This window comes from Chelon labrosus, assembly GCF_963514085.1.
Source record: "Chelon labrosus genome assembly, chromosome: 2".
Taxonomy (NCBI): domain Eukaryota; kingdom Metazoa; phylum Chordata; class Actinopteri; order Mugiliformes; family Mugilidae; genus Chelon; species Chelon labrosus.
The window spans coordinates 2,999,407-3,019,539 of NC_140338.1; the positions used below are offsets into that span (position 1 = coordinate 2,999,407).

At 45.2% G+C, this 20,133-nt stretch overlaps 3 protein-coding genes across 5 annotated transcripts; 1 reads left to right on the top strand and 2 right to left on the bottom strand.

Moving 5' to 3' along the window:
• Positions 1-3,999: 3,999 nt before the first annotated feature.
• Positions 4,000-4,753, bottom strand: mrps28 (mitochondrial ribosomal protein S28). Its single transcript, XM_084570681.1, has one exon. The coding sequence runs from the start codon at positions 4,703-4,705 to the stop codon at positions 4,145-4,147; it is 561 nt and encodes a 186-aa protein (XP_084426807.1). The 5' UTR covers positions 4,706-4,753; the 3' UTR covers positions 4,000-4,144.
• A 219-nt stretch (positions 4,754-4,972) lies between these two features.
• sde2 (SDE2 telomere maintenance homolog (S. pombe)) lies at positions 4,973-10,457 on the top strand. 2 transcript variants are annotated; one of them, XM_084561121.1, is made up of 8 exons: positions 4,973-5,095; positions 5,385-5,502; positions 5,659-5,770; positions 8,568-8,737; positions 8,821-8,953; positions 9,257-9,406; positions 9,485-9,872; positions 10,069-10,457. In XM_084561121.1, exons 1-8 carry the CDS (start codon positions 4,994-4,996, stop codon positions 10,273-10,275), a joined length of 1,380 nt encoding a protein of 459 aa, XP_084417247.1. In that variant the 5' UTR covers positions 4,973-4,993; the 3' UTR covers positions 10,276-10,457. The 2 variants fall into 2 exon arrangements, with proteins under 2 accessions (XP_084417247.1, XP_084417248.1); XM_084561122.1 differs by having other exon boundaries at positions 10,072-10,457.
• On the bottom strand, positions 10,396-18,886 carry mtif2 (mitochondrial translational initiation factor 2). 2 transcript variants are annotated; one of them, XM_084561102.1, is made up of 14 exons: positions 18,764-18,886; positions 18,174-18,334; positions 17,875-17,998; positions 17,628-17,799; positions 17,393-17,553; positions 16,935-17,111; positions 16,719-16,858; positions 16,507-16,631; positions 15,114-15,318; positions 11,887-12,139; positions 11,680-11,820; positions 11,425-11,589; positions 11,038-11,178; positions 10,396-10,737 (listed from the first exon to the last, which is right to left on the bottom strand). In XM_084561102.1, exons 2-14 carry the CDS (start codon positions 18,330-18,332, stop codon positions 10,568-10,570), a joined length of 2,133 nt encoding a protein of 710 aa, XP_084417228.1. In that variant the 5' UTR covers positions 18,333-18,334; positions 18,764-18,886; the 3' UTR covers positions 10,396-10,567. The 2 variants fall into 2 exon arrangements, with proteins under 2 accessions (XP_084417228.1, XP_084417229.1); XM_084561103.1 differs by lacking the exon at positions 18,764-18,886 and adding an exon at positions 18,450-18,498.
• Positions 18,887-20,133: the final 1,247 nt, after the last annotated feature.

A 20,133-nucleotide genomic window follows, 5' to 3' on the forward strand; every position in this document is an offset into this window, starting at 1 on the left:
CAATAATTTCTGGTATTTATCACGGTAACAATAGAAATTACGATAAATAAACACCAATTCAGCCTAATCTTTTTGACTATAATGCATCGGCAAGTTTTATCTGAGTCGTTTTTTTTTTACCGGACTCTTTGTATGAACTCAACGCTGCTTCTGTATCCTTGCGCATTTTCTGGCTTTCTTAATATTCGGGTTTGTGCTTGTGTTTGAGGTGGTGGAACAAATTAGTGGTGTTACTGTCAACACATGTTGATGATGTCACAGTGTCCTTGTTGGACCAACGTCTATTCAGTGTTTTCTGGATGACATTTAACTATCTGACCAACAGACCACAACATGTGAGGTCAGGCCGCACCTTCTCCACCACTGTCACACTCAACACCGGTGTGCCACAAGGCTGTGTGCTGAGCCCCTTTCTCTACTCCCTCTTCACTCACGACTGCAGACCTGTGCATGGATCCAGCTCCATCATTAAGTTCGCAGACGACACCAGGAAAACTAAGGAGCTCATTGTGGACTTCAGGAAGGAGAAAAGAAGCACGCATGACCCAATTCACATCAAAACGGGATGGAACTCCACTCCCTGCCATTGAGGATGTCCAGAAGAAGCACTGTCTGCGTCGTGCTCGCAGTATTCTGAAGGACTCCTCCCACCCGGCACATGGACTATTTTCCCTCCTGCCCTCAGACAGTGTTTCAGAAGCCTCCGGACAAGGACCAGCAGACTGAGGAATTGCTTTTTCCCCAGAGCTGTGACCTTACTGAACTCGAACCCCCGCTGACCCCTACACACCAGTTCACATACACCTCCTCAACTGACCGAAGACTTTCACACCATCACCACTGCACTACTGGACTGTTCTGCACACGCACACTTTAACAATTCTGTTTGCACAGTACTATGTACCGAATATTGCACTAGTTAAGTAACTTTAGATAGCTATTGCTTATTGTTCATGCACTGCTTAATTGCTCACTTTCTCTGTATTTTGTATCGCCTAATTTATCATCTGCCCATCTCCTTTATTGTATATGTTATGTTGTACATAGGTTTGATCTGTAAATATTGTCCATATGCTGTAAAAAACAACCTGTACCATACTACATATATCATACTATTTGTGCCACGTGCACTTACTGCCTATTGCACTTCTGGTTAGATGCTAAACTGCATGTCGTTGCTCTGTACCTGTAAATGTGTAATGACAATAAAGTTGAATCTAGAAAGTGACTTTCCACTAATTCAGAAGAATCCTGCACAGCCAGAAAGATAGTTTAACCTCTTCTAGAAGGATCCTCTGTGATCACCTTCAACATAGGTTACTGTTAATCATCAGGAACTTTCAACTGGACTTAACGTCACTACTCTTATGACTTCAGTAAAGATTTTAAAATGAAATGAACATCATCTTAAGTTTGTCTCTAGATTTTTGTGTCAGAAACATCTTTGGTGTGAAATCACCTCTTTTCAGTTGCTGTTTTGAATGAATAAATAAAGGAAGGAATAACATATCATTCAATCATTAATCCAACCGCGACTTTTTGGCTCCTGCTCAGGGAAGTTGGTGAGAAGCCTGGACTGTTGACGCCAGGAAGATCGTATCCATGATTAATCATGTTGGCTAACAGCATGTCTGGTCATGCAGAAAGACAATGAGCCCAAAAACACAAGTGGTTTTCACTTTAATTTTCAGGGGGGCTCTGAACTCAGCCCTCTGTAGGTTGATCAGTCTAATTCCTTTCAACACATTACCCAGTCCATATGAGTACATATGAGTGTATTTGAATATAGTGGATATCACAGTTATCTACACAAAGTTGATCTCATGTCCATATTTTATATTTAATATTTACATGTCCTTTTATTTTTCTATTATATACTGTATATGATGTTTATACATTTTATATTACCACGTATTTTTTAATATCCTTGTTTATTGCATAGAGATGTACTAGTATAGTATTTTTGATTTCACTTTTTATGTTTTTCTACCTCTGGACAGTTGTTGATGTTGAACCTGACTGTGTTTCTCTGTAATGATATTACTGGAAGGAAATTTCCTGTAGCATCATTACAGAGACATTCAGGAGTTGCCATCGTATCCAACGAAGGTTCAAAAAAGGCAACTGGCCTTTTTTGAACCTTCGTTGGATATACCATGACCTGGATGACTGAGAACCTTCACAGACGAGTTGCCATCTTGATATAAATTAATCGGTGTTCCCACAGCAGCCATTTTAGATTTAGTCTTAGTCTGTTGGACGGAAATGCTTATAAGTTTTAGTCACATTTTTGTAATTTCTGTATGTGATGGTTTTAGTCGAGTTTTAGTCGACGAAAACTCAAAAAGGTTTTAGTCAATTTTAGTTAAAAGAAAAAAAAAGTATTTTCACCAATAATTACAATAATAAAGGAATGGTTTTAGACAGACAAGTTTTCCACCCAACAGCAAATACTTTCTGATCTACTATATGGATTATGTATTACACATAAAATAAAATAGATAAGGTAGATAAAATGGTAACAGTGGAATCGATGTTCATTACTCCAAAAAAAGCCAAGAACAAAAACATTCTCAGTTAGCAGCGCAACCAAGCTAGTTTTAGCCTGAAGTTAGCGCATTTTGCGCCAGGAGTTATGTGTTACAATGACCAAGTCAAAGTGATTTAATATATATATATATATATATATATATATAGTCATATTAATTGTCATATTAATTGGTGCTACAGTGTTAAAAGCTCTATCCATCTTTGTTTTTATTTTTATCCAGAAAAACTGGTGCACTGCACCTTTACAAAAATAGCGCTGACGTAGTCTTGAGTTGTTGTTGAAGTTGTGTGTGGCTGTGGATGTGTGTCGCTGAACTGAGGGCATGTTGCAAATATAAAGTAAAAATAAATAAAGATGAACGTTTGTCTTGCTGTTTGTTTTGGAGTTGCAACAGATAAATGTTTTAGACTAACATCTAAAAAAAAAATTCGGCGGCACGCGATCTACCCGCACTACCTTCGCGATCTATCGGTTGATCGCGATCGACGTAATGAGCACCCCTGCCATAGATCATCTCGTCGTTTCTGACCACCAAGGCCCTTGCCGCTGCCACTAAGGTCCAACATTTAGTGTGACTGTGACGGCAGGCGTGTTGTGCAGAATGTGCACAGATGCTGGCGTGATGCCATGTGGTGGGCGTGACCAAACAAGGATAGGATGCACCATGGTGCGTGGTAGTGGGGGGAAAAGGGGACCTGACTGCCCAGGGCCCGAGTAGGGAGAGGGCCCATGAAAATCCTGATTTATTTTTTTATTTTTTTTGAATGACTTGGGCCCTCCAACTATTTGGTGTCATAATGTATTTCAAATATATTGATAACATCAACTGAGAGAATGAACTTTGTGCCACAGCCCTCCCAACATATTTTTCTAGTTTATTTGATTTGATTCTGTGTACAGTTGTTGGCTCCTGTTCAACAATAAATGTTTTTAAATCAAAGTGTGTCATGGATCAAAACATTAGTACACAAACCAGATGTAGCCTAATGTTTATAGGTGTTTGAGCACAAGCAGGCCAAATGCATCAATTCAGGTGGTGAATGAAAGAACCAGTCATCAGTGTAATCTGATCTGATTTTAGCTTAAAACCCGATTTGTGCTTGTTTATTTATAAATAAATGCCCCCAACTTTTTTTTTTTTTTTACTCGCGCGCATCGTGCACTGGCAGGGATAGGGGCCCACTGACATTAAGAGTGTACAGGGCCCAGAATTTGGTGCTACGCCCCTGGGATGCAGCACCATTGCTGATACTTTTTAGCTTTTGACAGACAATAGGCAGAAATGTCATGGATTTTGAACGTCTAACACCCACTAACATTTTCGTCCAGTCTCGTCTCCTCAACGACGAGCGACTAGCCACCACAGTCTCGTTAATTAATGGGAAACACTGAATGAATTATTAATATAAAAATAGCAAGAACTTAGTCTGACAACTGAACAGTTAAATTCACATTTTTATTTGAATATTTATTCTCTTTTAAACAAACAAACTGTTTATTAACTGAATATCAGTCACTCCTCCAGCCTCCAGGCCAGACTCCATTCAGAAAACTGCAGATTTTACTCCAGCTGCGTTTGCCGGTCTAACGGTCTCAGTCCTGGTTCTGGGACTCCCGTCCGTCCCGTCCGTCCATCGGGCCCAGCAGTACGGCCTGGGCCTCCAGCAGAGTGGTGTCGGTCTTGCCCCCCAGGAAGCGGGCGGTGAGCTCCATGTCCTGAAGCCGCAGACGGACCCTGGTTCCCCGCTGCAGCTTCTCTCCTCCCTCCGCCGGCCGCCGACACACGCAGTGGAATTTCCCGCCGAAGTCGATGTACAGGTCGTCCTGGACCACATGGAAGATCCTCCCGACTACCACCTTGTCCTTGGGCGGTCCCATCTGAATTAGCGGGGACCGGCGGAGCAGCGAGGCGAAGCTCTCCGTCTGGCCGGAGGAGGAGCCCCTCAGCCCGGACTCTGACTTCTCGGTCTCCCGCCGGAGCTCCGACTGCTGCTCGAAGGCGGCAGCGAAGCCGGATCTGGGTTTGTCCGCGGCGGGCTTCTCACTATCGGAGGCCCCGCTGGAGTCCGAGCTGAAGGAGCTTCTGGAAAACCGGCAGGAGGACAACCGGGCTCCCGACCTGAGGCCGGACACAACCCTACACAAGGCCGCCATGTTGTTGCACAATACCGGAAGAGGACGAGCGCGGTCTTCTTCTTCCGGGAGAGAAGAAACACTGTTCCTGCTTAAGAGTTTTTAAATAATAGGAAAACGTAATTTCTTAATAAAAGTAAAATAAAGTAAAATAAAATAATAAAATTAAAATAAATTAAATTAAATTAAAAGAGGTGAGTTTTGCGTTTTGCGTCGTGTTTTTACGGTTTTTACTCGTCTGACGTCATGCCTTGTCAGCCGAGTGAAAACAGCTGCGCATGCGCACTGTGGTCTCGTGAAGACGCTGACATGGAGGTGTTTGTGTGCGCTCCTGGATTCAGGTTTTCTAACCGGGCGTTTTGGGACGGTTCTTCGGTCCGAGACGTTCTGGACTTCTTCGTCCAGCAGCAGGTGAGTGTTTACACCGAACGGAGGCGGGAAACGAAGATAGTTCTGCTTGAATGTGTTTTTTTTGTTCAGCTCTCGTGTTAGCTTCCTGTTAGCTGATGTGCTAATGTGGGCTAACAACACAAACAGTCGCCTTCAAACAGTCGAACAGCAGGTTGTTGTGGCTTTAATTTAATACAGGAGGCAGTTAAAGTTACAACAGCTGTTTCATTTAAATCATATTTATTCATTGTATCGTAAACGTTTCTCTCCAAGTCAGTTTATCATTATTGTCTCATTAATGTGTTTGTAGAGAGTCTCACCTGAGGATTTCTACGTCATCAAAAATGGCCGACTCTCACATCTGGAGGATCCTCTGCAGCATGGCGCCGTCTATCACCTGGAGCCCCGCCTCTGTGGAGGCAAGGGAGGTATGATCCAGGAATTAGACCGCACCAGTATATTGACCTCTGTCTGTAGCAGTTGGAGGAGGTGTTGTCATGGTGACCATCTGTAGTTGTAGTCTTTACCCCCCCCCCCAAGAATGTGTCAGCAACAAGGGGTTAACGGTGAGATGTGTGTTTCAGGGTTTGGCTCTATGCTGCGAGCTCTGGGCGCTCAGATTGAGAAGACGACGAATCGCGAGGCCTGCAGAGATCTGAGCGGACGGCGACTCCGAGACGTGAACCACGAGAAAGAGTAAGTGGGAGCTCCTCACAGAACCCGGGTTAACCCACAGTAACCTCCATAATCTGGACATCACAGAACCCGGGTTAACCCACAGTAACCACCATAATATGGACATCACAGAACCAGGGTTAACCCACAGTAACCACCATAATCTGGACATCACAGAACCAGGGTTAACCCACAGTAACCTCCATAATCTGGACATCACAGAACCCGAGTTAACCCACAGTAACCACCATAATCTGGACATCACAGAACCCGGGTTAACCCACAGTAACCACCATAATCTGTACATCACAGAACCCGGGTTAACCCACAGTAACCACCATAATCTGGACATCACAGAACCCGGGTTAACCCACAGTAACCACCATAATCTGGACGTCACTCAAACTATTATAATAATAATAATATTACTGGATGTCTCTGTGTAGCTCGTGTCAAAGATTTAAATAAACGACTCACGGTCTCCATGGCAACAGTCACCTTCATGTTGTCTGTTAAAGTTATACACCTGTCTCAAAAAAAGAATTCAGAAACGTTTTTAACGTTTGCAAAATTATGTTGACGACTCAGTGACAGAGGGTTTGATCCAAAACTTTTCTCCCTCCAAGTTAAAACGATAACGATATATATCGCGATAGACACGTGATCGATATCAATAGAATGTTCGATAATTACACTCGAACTCCGTTAGAGAGAAAAATAGGAAGAAAACCCAGAGCCAGAACTGCAAGTCATTCTGGGGGATGTAGGCAGAGGAAGGGCTTTAGCCTCTCGACCTATCACGGCCCAGCTAAACCAGGTTGGCGGCAACAACGACAACAACAACAACAAAGAACGGAGTGGAGTGAAAGGAGAATATGAGTGAGACAGTGTGAGAGGAAATTGTAGATAAAAAAGCAAAGTTCACGTCACCAGTTTGGCAATATTTTGGTTATTTTAAGTCAGACAAGAGTCAGACCGATGTTGTCTGCTAACTTGGTGGCGAGTGAGCATATTAATTCGCCTTTGGCTAAGCCCCGCCCCCCTTAGTTACTGTTGCTACGTCCGACATTCTCTTCTGGGCTGTGGTTTTCTGGTTATCTATAAGGCTCTGGGATCAACATGGTTTATGCTGTGACAGCTCTTCCTGCTGAACTTTTGTCAAACTTTTATAAAGCAGCAAATAAAGTGTCCGATAGAAGTAGGCAAAAGGGGGCTGCAATAAGCGTTCGAAGGCTATATTCGGGACATACAAGTGAAACGCAACGAACGACAAGGCATCCAAATAGAGGCAAAAGCTACCGGTCACAGTCAAAAAATGAACCACCGCATATCCTATTAATCGAGACGGAGGCTGGGACTGACTATATCAAGGAGCAACACTGTTCATGCAAAGCTGGGTACGTCTCTATTCACTTCTATAATCGTTATTACGAAGCAAACGGACTAACGTTACGCACGTATAACGTTGTATTTCTTCAGCGTGTGCTAGCGTATCAACAACTATGCAACTTAAGCTGTAACGGTGATGTTTTGGTTAGCTCCACAGGGTTTTGCGCGCACATCATAGGGGGGTTTTGAGGGGTTGAGCTGACTGTGAGGACGTCCACACAGTTTAATCCAAAGACGACACTTGTCAGGATTTGACTTCGGTTTTGGGAAGGGGAAAAAACGGACACCCCCTTCCAACCTTTCTGGGAAACGCGTATCTGTGTTACAAATGCCCCAGGCACAACGTTTAACCATATTTTTGATAAACTACGACAGTATAGCCTGCCGAGACCGAAAATATGAGACGCCTGCGTTAAAGTCAATTGAGCGCTGTGAAAAAGTGTCGGACCCCTGTGGGAGCTCTCTTGGCTGTGATTGGTCAATCTACATTCTAGGGTGTGGCTTAGCCAAAGGCGAATTGGCTCTTGTCTCTCTTGATTAGTAGTCGGTTAAGTTTCGTTTATCTGCCGGCCGAGTGAGTGGCTGCTGACTCGGTTAAGCAGGGATCCACGAGCAGCGGTTAAGAGTCGGTTAAGTTTCGTTTTTTGCGTATTGTGCGTAAGTGAGTGAGTGTCTGAATGCCTTAGTTTGCTAGTGGTTCAGTTTATATCAAATGGCCTTTGATGACGGTTATATGAACCGAATCTTTTTTTTTCCCACCGCTAATGAATATTAATTAATAATGAATGAAAATTAAATGCTATTGAATATGTCATTATCATTTTTAAAAAATCAAAGTGACGGGTAAAAATAGATTTTGACGGGATTTTTATGACCCTGAGGTACACGGCAGCAGTGACATACGACAAAACATCAAAGTGATATAAAGAAATAACGGATGCAGTTCAGCACAGTTGAGAAGTCTGAGTAGAATAGGTTAAAAAAACGAATCAATAATTATCGATATCGACTGATATGAAACACTTATATCGCCAAGCCCTACTCCAAGTTTATGAGAACTAAGAAAGAATATTTTAGGAAACGTTTGTTGTTTCTTTCAGATCTTGTTGCTGTAAAGTTCATTAACTAAGTAGAGGTCGTCTGTAGTGTCCAATCAACTGGTGCTGTCACTTTCAAGTAGAAAAAACACAACATGAAGAGGTTCAGTCTGGTGAAGAGGATCTGGAGACGGCAGCCACAAAAATATTCGTTCTATAAAAATGTAAAAGCAAGCCGATTCAAGTTCCACTCAGGGGAACAAATTACTTCTGAAGATCAGCATTTTAGTTTTTAACCTTTGAGTCAAACGTCATGGGCTGAATCTTGAGCGTGATGATGTGAAGGAGTGGTTGGAGGTTGGTGAAGCTCTTGTTCTTCTTCGTTGGTGCAGGATGGCAGAGTGGCTGAAGAAGCAGGCGGAGCGCGAGGCGGAGAAGGAGCAGCGGCGTCTGGAGCGTCTGCAGAGGAAACTGTCTGAGCCCAAACACCAGTTCACCGACCCCGAGTACCAGCGGCAGTGCCACGACCTGTCCGAGAGGCTGGAGGACTCGGTGCTCAAAGGTTCCTCGGTTCTTCTGGTTTCACTGTAGACTGTGGTAAATGTGACGACAACGACGACTGACGGCAGCTGATTCTTGTCTCAGGGCTGCAGGCGTCCTCCAGCGCTCAGGTCAAGGTCGGAGACGTCTCGGCGACCAAGAGACCGAGCCCTGATCAGATCCCACTGCCACCAAAGAAGAAGAAGACGGCGGTGGCAGCTGCTGCTCCTTGTTTCTGGTCAGTTCCTGTTTTTACTCAAAGTCAAGAAACGTAAACGTAGAAAAATAAGTTTATTGACGGTTCAGCCGACACAAGCCGCCATGAGCATTAGTGACGTGGTGGATCTGGTGGTAGGAACCAAAATGTTTGAGTCATGTGTCAATCAGTCGCCCCCCATTGGTCCAGATTGGTTCAACTTGGTACCGCCCACTCCACGTCTCCAGTGTTTCATTAGCGTTTATGGTCATTTTTTCGTAAATCATCCGTGTGGATTTAAACATCAACAAGGCTCAGACCCTGATTCTGTCGTCATGGTTACAGGACAGGGATGGAGGATCTGGACGAGCTGCTGAGCTCTGAGAGCGAAGACACGGAGGACGACGAAGACTCTCCGTCCACGTCTACGTCCGTCCGAGGAGCCGCCACCACGACGAAACTGAGAGAGGAAGCGGGGGCGGAGCAAAGTGGCAGGTAGGAACCGGTTGAGACCGGATCTGAATTCTGTTCTGGTTCTGTTTAAATCAACGGTCTGATTCGGTCTGATTGCAGCTCGTCTTCAGCTGGTCCAACTGTCAAGACTCCACAAACATCTGGAGTCCAGAGAGAGGACCAGGAACGTCCGCAAACATCTAGAGACCAGAGGGAGGACCAGGAACGTCCACAAACATCCGGAGTCCAGAGGGAGGACCAGGAACGTCCACAGACATCCGGAGTCCAGAGAGAAGACCAGGAACCTCCACAAACATCTGGAGTCCAGAGGGAGGACCAGGAGCGTCCACAAACATCCGGAGTCCAGAGGGAGGACCAGGAACCTCCGCAAACATCCGGAGTCCAGAGGGAGGACCAGGAACGTCCACAAACATCCAGAGACCAGAGGGAGAACCAGGAACCTCCACAAACATCTAAACCTTCAGAGTCCAGCTGTTCATCTCAGCAGGTCTGTTTTTCTTCTGTGTTGAATAAAGAGTCAGGAGACAGCTAGAAGTCTTCAGAGACTTTGAGGAAGTTGTAGTTCCTGTTCTGAACCCTAACATTAATTAAAGATTCTTATTAAATACATCAGAACCCAAAGAACGTCCTGTGATGGGACCTGGTATCAGATGTTTTGCTCATTAACCCGTGTTGTTGGTCAGCAGCTGGATCTGTCCTCGGTGTCCTCCGTCCTCCAGCTGGAGTCTCTGGGTCTGGACGTCCTGAAGGAGGAACTCATGTCTCGAGGGTTGAAGTGCGGGGGAACGTTACCGGAGCGCGCCGCCCGCCTCTTCTCCGTCAGAGGACTGAGTCCAGATCAGATCGACCCGGCGCTGCTCGCCAAGCCGACCAAGAGCAGGAGGAAGTGAACGTTACGTCGTCTTCTTTGTTTTTTATTAATCATCATGTTTTAGAACAAGTTCAGATCTTTCAGTTCCTTCACTGTTCCTGAGCATCAACATGTTAAGTTCTGTCCAATCAGAAACCAGGACTGTTTGATTCTTTATTAAAATGTTTCTGAAACAAAACATTAAAGGTTCTTTTTACTCGTCTCAGACGTCACTTTGTTTCTGTCTGAAATAATAAATCATCAGATAATCTACATTCAGTTCAATTGTCAGTATTCGGCTCGTTCTGCGAGCCGCAAGGCATGATGGGACGTTAGAACCCGGGGTCCCAGGAAGTGACCTGTGTAAGTTCCCGCTCCTGGAAACAAATGATGACGTCGCCAGCTCTGAAGTCGACGTCACCGTCCACCGACAGGCCGCACTCCATCCCCACCTTCACCATCTGGATGTCGTCCTTGTGGTGCTTCAACGCCGCCAGAGAACCTGCAGGAACCACAGGAGAACCTTGGAATGTCACAGGAACAATAGGGAACATACAAAAAAAACGCAGGAAGCACAATGACAATGTTAAACTGGCTAAGACGTGAGGTTTGGTTAATTGAAAAAAAACTGAATAAAGCAGGTTCTGTTTGGTACCAAGTGGTTCTACATAAGGGTTAAGGTTCTACACTGAAAGATTATTTTATAAGACTATACTTCTATTGACTTAACTCTTTGATAATGATGAAAATAATCAGCTGTAAGTATGAACTCTGGACCTGGTTCTGATCTGGTCCCACTCACCCTCCCAGATCGCGTCCTGTCCTCGCATCAGTCGGAACTTGAGGCGCCGGTCCAGCTGGCCTTTCTGAACCCTGCAGCCGGCCACAGGAACCTTCTTCTTCCCCACAGAGACGTCAAACATGGCGAGCACCGTAGCCTCACCTGCACCGAGCGGGAAAACATGAGAGGCCGTCATTTTATTCGACATGTGGTACGAATGTCCTGCCTCCTTCATGACCCCCCAACCAATTAGCTCGCTAAAACAATCAGCAGGCTCAGTGAAGATGGCGGCTGGGCTACAGGAAGTATGCTCTTATGAAGCAGGAGGCGGGGCCTTCACGTGACTCCACCCCCCAGCACCACTACGGATCAACTATCTTGATTTACAGTCTGCATGTGTGGACTCACCGATGACGTCCTCGGAGACGAGTGGCGGCAGTTTGCTGCCCAACTCTTCCTTCAGCTGATCGAACAGTTTGTAGATGATGTTGTGAAGTCGCAGCGGAACGCCTCGCTTCGCCGCCAGCTGCTCGACGGACCGGTTCACCGCCACGTTAAAGCCATAGATGGAACCTGGACATGAGGAAGAGAGGAAGAGACGTCGTCCGTTATAATCTGAAGGTCTCTCATTGGCGGAGCCCTCAGACACGTCCCACCTCCTACCTCCAAATGTCTCCGCCATGTTGATGTCATTCTCCGAGATGTCTCCTATACCGAAGTGGACCACGTCCAGCTGACACTGCTCCTGAGCGTCGTAACTGTCCAGGATGTTCAGGATGGCCTCCACCGAGCCGTCCACGTCACCTGGAGGTCAGAGGTCGGTCAGTCAGAATGATGTCACAGCCAGTCAGAGGCTGGTGGCGTTCATACCTTTGATGATGAGCGGCAGGCTGGGCTGGTCGCTGTGCGTCTTCTCACTGGGTCTCATGGAGAACCTGGTCTTGTTGGCCCGGTACATAGCCGCCTTCCTCTGCCTCCAGCTCAGGTGTGACAGCGCCTCCCTCTCCCGGTGGTACTCCTCCTGGTGAAGCTTCTGCTTGATTTCGATGGCGCTCTGCTGCTCCTGCAGCTTCAACTGCTCCTCCTCATAGGTCCTCCAGTCCACCACCTCTCTCGCTCGTTGCTGCAATTCAGTTTATTTCAGTTTTAAACAAGACACACTTAGAACGACCACAAAGTGCCATGTACCAATGTTGTGGACGACAGCAACCACAATTTAACCCCTGCACTAATAGATTATTTTGTCGATGGCACTGCAGCATCGCTTAGTTCAACTTTAAACTTAGTTGCTCCTCTGAAAAAGAAGGTCATAAATAGGAGGAGGCTAGCTCCATGGTATAATTCACAGTTGCGCTGTTTAAAACAGGCAGTCCGAAAGCTAGAAAGAATTTGGCATTCCACTAATTCTGAAGAAGCTCGCATAGCCTGGAAAGATAGTTTAACAACTTATAAAAAAGCTCTCAGTAGTATTAGAACAGCATATTATTCATCATTAATAGAAGAAAACAAGAACAACCCCAGATTTCTTTTCAGCACTGTAGCCAGGCTGACAAAGAGCCACAGCTCTGTTGAGCCATCTATTCCTTTAGCCCTCAGTAGTAATGACTTCATGAGCTTCTTTACTAATAAAATTGTCGGCATTAGAGAAAATATTCAAGGCATCCTTCCAACAGCTGTTAAAGATGCAAGTACAGCGACATTAGAAACTTTTGTAAGACCTTATCAATATCTGGAATCCTTCTCCCCAGTAGATCTTCCTGAGCTCTCTTCAACAATTACAGCATCTAAACCATCAACCTGTCTTCTAGATCCAATCCCAACTAAATTGCTCAAAGAAGTTTTTCCATTAATTAACACCTCCATATTGAACCAGATAAATTTATCTTTATTAACAGGATATGTGCCTCAGTCTTTTAAGATTGCTGTAATTAAGCCCTTACTCAAGAAAGCCACTCTAGATCCAGATGTTTAAGCCAACTATAGACCAATCTCCAACCTTCCTTTTATTTCCAAAATTCTAGAAAAAGTTGTTGCTAATCAGTTGTGTGACCACTTAAACAAGAATGGTCTGTTTGAAGAGTTTCAGTCAGGTTTTAGAGTTCATCATAGTACAGAAACAGCTTTGGTCAAAGTTACCAATGATCTCCTCATGGCTTCAGACAGTGGACTTGTCTCTATACTTGTTCTGCTAGATCTTAGTGCTGCATTTGACACTATTGATCATAATATTTTACTACAGAGACTTGAAAGTGAGGTCAAGATTAAAGGAACTGCATTAGACTGGTTTGAATCCTATCTATCTGACAGATTCCAGTTTGTTCATGTCAATAATGATTCCTCTACTTATACAAAAGTAAGTTATGGAGTTCCTCAGGGTTCTGTGCTAGGACCAATACTCTTCACGTTATACATGTTTCCATTAGGCAAGATTATTAGAAAACATGGCATAAACTTTCATTGCTATGCAGACGACACCCAGCTATATTTATCTATGAAACCAGATGAAACTAATCAGTTGGTTAAACTCCAAGCATGCCTTAAAGACATAAAGGCTTGGATGACCTGTAATTTCCTACTCTTAAACTCAGACAAAACAGAAGTTATTGTATTCGGTCCTAAGCATCTCAGAGATTCATTATCTAATCACGTGGTGTCTTTGGATGGCATTACCTTGGCCTCCAGTACTACTGTAAAAAACCTTGGTGTTATATTTGATGAGGATATGTCCTTTAAATGTCACATAAAGCAAGTGACCAGGACTGCCTTCTTTCACCTGCGTAATATCGTCAACATTAGGAACATCCTGTCTCAGAGTGATGCTGAAAAACTAGTTCATGCATTTGTGTCGTCCAGACTGGATTATTGTAATTCATTACTGTCTGGCTGTCCAAATAGCTCTTTAAAAAGCCTCCAGTTGATTCAAAATGCCGCAGCAAGAGCATTGACAGGAATTAGCAAGAGAGATCATATTACTCCAGTTTTAGCTTCTCTTCATTGGCTCCCTTTAAAGTCTAGAATAGAATTTAAAATCCTCCTCCTTACATACAAGGCCCTTAAAGGCCTAGCTCCATCGTATCTTAAAGACCTTATTGTACCATATCATCCCAACAGATCACTTCGGTCTGAAAGTGCAGGCCTACTTGTGGTTCCTAGAATTTCAAAAAGTAGAATGGGAGGTAGAGCTTTCAGCTATCAGGCTCCTCTCCTGTGGAACCAGCTCCCAGTTTGGGTTCGGGAGGCAGACACTCTCTCTATTTTTAAGGTCAGGCTTAAGACTTTCCTTTTTGATCAGGCTTATAGTTAGGGCTGGACTAAACCATCCCTTAGTTATGCTGCTATAGGCCTAGGCTGCTGGGGGACGATGCACCAAACACATGTCCTCCTTCTTTCTTCTCTCTCCTCTCTCGCATCCTCCACTTTCTTTTCTCTGGCACAGAGTTCTTGCCCTCTAATTTCCTATATACTACTAGTCATACAATTCTGTGCTATTACTATGTAGAATGTTTACTGCTGTGTGTGTCCCACCCCCCTTCCCCCCCTTCCCCCCTCTTCCCCCCTCTTCTTGTGAGTATCTCTGGCCTGGAGTGGTGTGTTTCCTGTGGAGCTCTATACTACATCTGTTGTCGTGGTCTCATCAGCCTGCCCAGTCTTCATGGAATCCTGCAGTTATCCACTCCTACCTGAATGAACAATTCTCCAACCTGCCTATGATTCCTCTTACATTTTCAAACTGTCATGTAACATCATCAGTTTGTATCATAAGATTCCACATGTACACTTTAGTCAGATATGTGTATCTATGACAGATGTATGTTTATCTTGCTGTTCTCTTCTCTCTTTCTTCTGTCTGTACCCGGCTGGCCTTAGGCAGATGGGTCCCTCCATATGAGCTGGGTTCTGCTCGAGGTTTCTTCCTGTTAAAAGGGAGTTTTTCCTTGCCACCGTTGCCTTCAGGCTTGCTCTGGGGGTTCCAGGCCGGGTTTTTGTAAAGCGTCTTGAGACGATTTGTATTGTTATTGACACTATATAAATAAAATTGAATTGAATTGAAAGGAAAAACGTCTGATTCTGATCTGAACCAGCTGTGTGGACCTCACCTCAGACTCCACCTCCAGGATGGTCTCTCCAGCAGATGGCAGCTCCTTCCAGCCGACCACCTGCACCGCAGCGCTCGGTCCAGCCTCCTGCAGCGCTCGGCCGTTCTCGTCAAACATGAACCGGACTTTGGCCCAACATTTACCTGCGACCAGGACGCAGCCCCGCTTCAGTGTACCCCGCTGGATGATGGCTGTCGTTACAGGCCTGAGGAGATACCACAGTTCAGATTGGGTTCTGTTAGTTTAGTTTTAGAGCTTATTTCAGAACCAAGGTTCTCTCTAATGAACTAGGGTTACATCCTCTATTGTAGAACCAGAGTTACATCCCATCTCATAGAACCAGGGTTAAGTCCTGTCTCACAGAACCAGGGTTACATCCTGTCTCATAGAACCAGGGTTACGTCCTGTCTCACAGAACCAGGGTTACATCCTGTCTCATAGAACCAGAGTTACGTCCTGTCTCATAGAACCAGAGTTACGTCCTGTCTCACAGAACCAGGGTTACATCCTGTCTCACAGAACCAGGGTTACATCCTGTCTCACAGAACCAGGGTTACATCCTTTCTCTTAGAACCAGGGTTACATCCTTTCTCTTAGAACCAGGGTTACGTCCTATCTCATGGAACCGGGGTTACATTATGCCCATAGAACCAGAGTTACGTCCTGTCTCACAGAACCAGGGTCACTTTCTGTAAACAGGGTTACATCCCGTCTCATGGAACCAGGGTTACATTATGCCCATAGAACCAGAGTTACGTCCTGTATCATAGAACCAGAGTTACATCCTTTCTCATAGAACCAGGGTTACATCCTTTCTCTTAGAACCAGGGTCACTTTCTGTATCACAGGACCAGGGTTACATCCTATCTCATAGAACTAGGGTTACTTTCTGTATCACTGAACCAGGGTTACATCCTGTCCCATAGAACCAGGGTTACATCCCATCTCATGGATCCAGGGTTACATCCCGTCTCATGGAACCAGGGTTACTTTCTGTATCACTGAACCAGGGTTACATCCTTTCTCTTAGAACCAGGGTTACGTCCTATCTCATGGAACCAGGGTTACATCCCATCTCATAGAACAAGGGTTACTTTCTGTATCACTGAACCAGGGTTACATCCTTTCTCTTAGAACCAGGGTTACGTCCTATCTCATGGAACCAGGGTTACATCCCATCTCATAGAACAAGGGTTACTTTCTGTATCACTGAACCAGGGTTACATCCTTTCTCTTAGAACCAGGGTTACGTCCCATCTCATAGAACAAGGGTTACTTTCTGTATCACTGAACCAGGGTTACATCCTTTCTCTTAGAACCAGGGTTACATCCCGTCTCATGGAACCAGGGTCACTTTCTGTATCATAGAACCAGGGTTACGTTGGTGACTCACCCTTTGCCTTTGTCAGTGCGGCTCTCGATGACGAGTCCTTCTACGGCACCACTGGGTTCTGCCTTCAGCTCCAGAACCTCGGATAATGCCACAGTAGCTTCGGCCAGCTCCAGCAGGTTGTCGCCCTGGAAACAGAACCAGTTTCGGTATTGGTGAGCCAGATTCAAGTAGCTGGGGTTGAGGGTAAAGGTTTTTAGGGTGGACGTCCTAACCTTCAGGGCAGAGATGTGAATGGCCTGGACGTCTCCTCCAAACTCCTCACACACGACGTCGTGGGCGAGCAGCTCCTGTTTGACTCTCTGAGCGTCGGCCTGAGGTTTGTCGCACTTATTTACAGCCACGATGATCGGGACTGAGACAGAAGAGAAACGTCTAAACTCAGGTAACACGGACCCAGAGGGCCGACGCTCAGGTGTTCGGGTTCCTACCTTTGGCCCTCTTGGCGTGCTGGATGGACTCCACCGTCTGGTTCATGACGCCGTCATCAGCCGCCACCACCAGGATGACAATGTCGGTGGCGTCGGCTCCGCGGGCCCTCATGGCGGAGAAGGCAGCGTGGCCCGGGGTGTCCAGGAAGGTGATCCTCTCACCTGTAGGCAGCTGGACTGGAAGACAAGACCCACGCCGACATGAACCTTAAAACTGTAAACTGATTTCCTGTTGGTTGGTGTCTCGGCTCCTCCTAGCTCCCTAGCCTCCCAGCTAACAGTAGCTCCTCCTAGCTTCCTATCCTCCTCCCAGCTAACAGTAGCTCCTCCTAGCTTCCTAGCCTCCTCCCAGCTAACAGTTGCTCCTCCTAGCTCCTAGCCTCCCAGCTAACAGTAGCTCCTCCTAGCTTCCTAGCCTCCCAGCTAACAGTAGCTCCTCCTCGCTTCCCAGTATTTACCCAGAAAGGCTCCGATGTGCTGCGTGATCCCTCCGGCTTCGGTGGAAACGATCTGGCTCTTCCTCAGACTGTCCAGCAGGGTGGTCTTTCCGTGGTCCACGTGACCCATGATGGTGACCACCGGGGGCCGAGGCACCAGGAGGGATGGGTCAGCCGGAGGCCTGTCGGGACCAGAGGTCAGAAGTCAGACAGGACTTTTATTGCGGTGGTCTGATCTTAACAGACGTCCTGTCACCTCCTGTGGACGTCTCTGTTGGGTCTCTCTTTACTCGTGCTCAGTTTGGCCCATCTGAACTTCATCCCTGACCGCGTCACCACCTCCTTAATCCAACGATCCTCCAGAACCGAGTCCAGCTCCAGCGAGTCCAGGTCCACCGAGGTGTTCAGCAGAGCCTCCAACACGTGATCTGAAAACAAGAAACTTTACTCAGCTCGACATTCAAGAATAAAACTTTACTGAATGTCACTGTGTCTGTTCGTACCAAAGTCTTTGTTCATGGCCTCAGCGAGAGCCGCCACCGTCATCCCCTGTCGGATTTCCACTTCCTGTTTGTCCACTTTGGGTTTGACCTTTGGTTTCTTCTGACCTTTGACCTGACCTCTGTCCTGCAGACACAACATATTCATTCATTCAGTTCTGGAGGAAGAGATGTTCTGACCAGGACTTTCGAGAAACCGTCCCGTAGAGGACAGCGTTCATATGAACACAGTAAACACGATAACACATGAACGCAGCATCCCACAAAATGAAGCGTCCAGGTGTGTGATTTAGGACACTCACCTGTTTAGAGGCGAACCTCCTGTTCTGCAGAGAGGTGAGCAGGGGGGCGGAGCTCCGGGCAGGACACAGGGAGGGAGGGGACAGGACCTTGCTGAGCAGGAAGGGGTCAACGTGGACAAGCCCGCGGGCCGCCCGCATCACTGATGACATCACGTTCATACCTGCAGGGGAGACAGGTGAACTGTTTCCTGTTCCTGATATTCGCTGCTGGTGTTTAATGCTCTGAATTAACGTTTAAATGATCTCACTGAGTTTTCCAAAAGAACTTAAACGCACCAGACACATGAGAGGAGCTGATTGGTGGAGCCTCACCTGAACTATGTCTGCACGAGAAATCATAATAAAGAACAGTCACGTGACTCTGACATAACTAAACGAATGCTAAAGATGCTAAGATGCTAATAACCGGCACTGATCAGGAGCTGATTAACTGACAGAAAGTGTCTGGAGCTAAATGAGACTCTCTGATCCCTGGTTCGGTTCGGTTCGTTCTGGTGTCGTTTCCTGACGTTCTAACAGAACCATCCCGGTTCAGACTCTGACACCAGTAACAGACTGGACTCTGGTTCCGGTTCCGGTCGTTCCCTCACCTCTCTGTATTCTCTGTTTCCTCTCAGCTCATCCTGGAGAAACTGTTTGAGTCGCGTTTCACCGTGAAATGATCCTCCTGCAGGGCGCCGCCATGACAGTCCGCCGGGTCCGGGGAGGAGCGGGGAGGAGCGGGGAGGAGCGGCAGCGCCCCCTGCTGGTCCGGAGGACGGAACCAGACAGCGTCAAGGATGAAGATCGTAAAATATACTGAGAAGTCAAATAGTTGAAAGGATGTCTCAGTCTACATGCTACCATATTCACAACTAATAGTTCAGCTAAGATGATGGATTAGATTTTTTACTTAAATATGATTTGTTTAAGCTTTATAGTAAAATGATGTTTACCTGTACTCGTTCATGCCCGTAGCAAAAAGTAGCATACTTGAAGTTCATTTCATTAAGTATACTTGAGTATAACTATAAGTATAGCAAGTATACTACAGACCATGTACTTGTAGTGTACTAGAAAGTATACTAATTTAATACTTCTTCGGATTAAATTGGAACATTTTTAAGTATATAAAAGTATACTTTAAGTATTAGTTTACAAACTAAGCTAACAACTTTAAGTACATTTTTATAAACTAAAATGTGGACTAGAAGTATAAACCCTACCTAGTAATCTAGCAGTATATAGAAGAGTGTACTTGTGGTATACGTAGAGTATACGTTTATAAACTAAAATGTGGACTAGAAGTATATAACTAGTATACTAGTAGTATATAGATGAGTGTACTTGTTGTATACTTGAAAGTGTACTTTTGTAAACTTAAAATGACCTTATAAAGTATACTTAAAGTACACTTTGTAAATTAGTATACTTTCTAGTACACTACAAGTACATGGTCTGTAGTATACTTGCTATACGTATACTTGTACTCAAGCATACTTAATAAAATGAACTTCAAGTATACTACTTTTTGCTAAGGGTGATCAAAGGTTTTATTCGGACATTTCAAGTCACTATTTCCTCTAAATATTAAATCAACTGATACGAGCCAACATTCATTTTTCACTATGTTTACTACTTGTCTATAAAAAAAATGGAAAAATCAACTTGTTGGATAAAACCTGTAACAGTAAAGTTGTTAGCTTAGTTTTTAAACTAAATAATATAGAGACTTTTACTTTGTCCTTGTTTCCAAAATAAAACAACAGCAGTGATATAGTGACTCTCTGAGGTCTGTTTCAGACTACTTTTGGTTTTACCTTTATATTTCATCTTTAAACAGTTTACCTTGTCTTGTTTGGCGTCATTCTTTTCAGCACAACCTCACATGTGTGACGTTGATCATGACGCGCGTCCGTTGATTCCAGTAGGTTAAGGTCAAATATAAAACATATAGTTACTAGTAAGGATGTCAGAGACT

Bases quoted from the DNA above. Each gene is read 5' to 3' on its own strand.
- mtif2 (XM_084561102.1), bottom strand. From the start codon at position 18,332: ATGAACGTGATGTCATCAGTGATGCGGGCGGCCCGCGGGCTTGTCCAC. The intron at 17,800-17,874 runs GTACGAACAGAC...TCTTGTTTTCAG, and splicing joins GGCCATGAACAAAGACTTTG to ATCACGTGTTGGAGGCTCTG. The intron at 10,738-11,037 runs GTGAGTGGGACC...TGGTTCCTGCAG, and splicing joins ACAGGACGCGATCTGGGAGG to GTTCTCTGGCGGCGTTGAAG.
- sde2 (XM_084561121.1), top strand. From the start codon at position 4,994: ATGGAGGTGTTTGTGTGCGCTCCTGGATTCAGGTTTTCTAACCGGGCG. The intron at 5,771-8,567 runs GTAAGTGGGAGC...TCGTTGGTGCAG, and splicing joins GACGTGAACCACGAGAAAGA to GATGGCAGAGTGGCTGAAGA. The intron at 8,738-8,820 runs GTTCCTCGGTTC...TTCTTGTCTCAG, and splicing joins GGAGGACTCGGTGCTCAAAG to GGCTGCAGGCGTCCTCCAGC.
- mrps28 (XM_084570681.1), bottom strand. From the start codon at position 4,705: ATGGCGGCCTTGTGTAGGGTTGTGTCCGGCCTCAGGTCGGGAGCCCGG.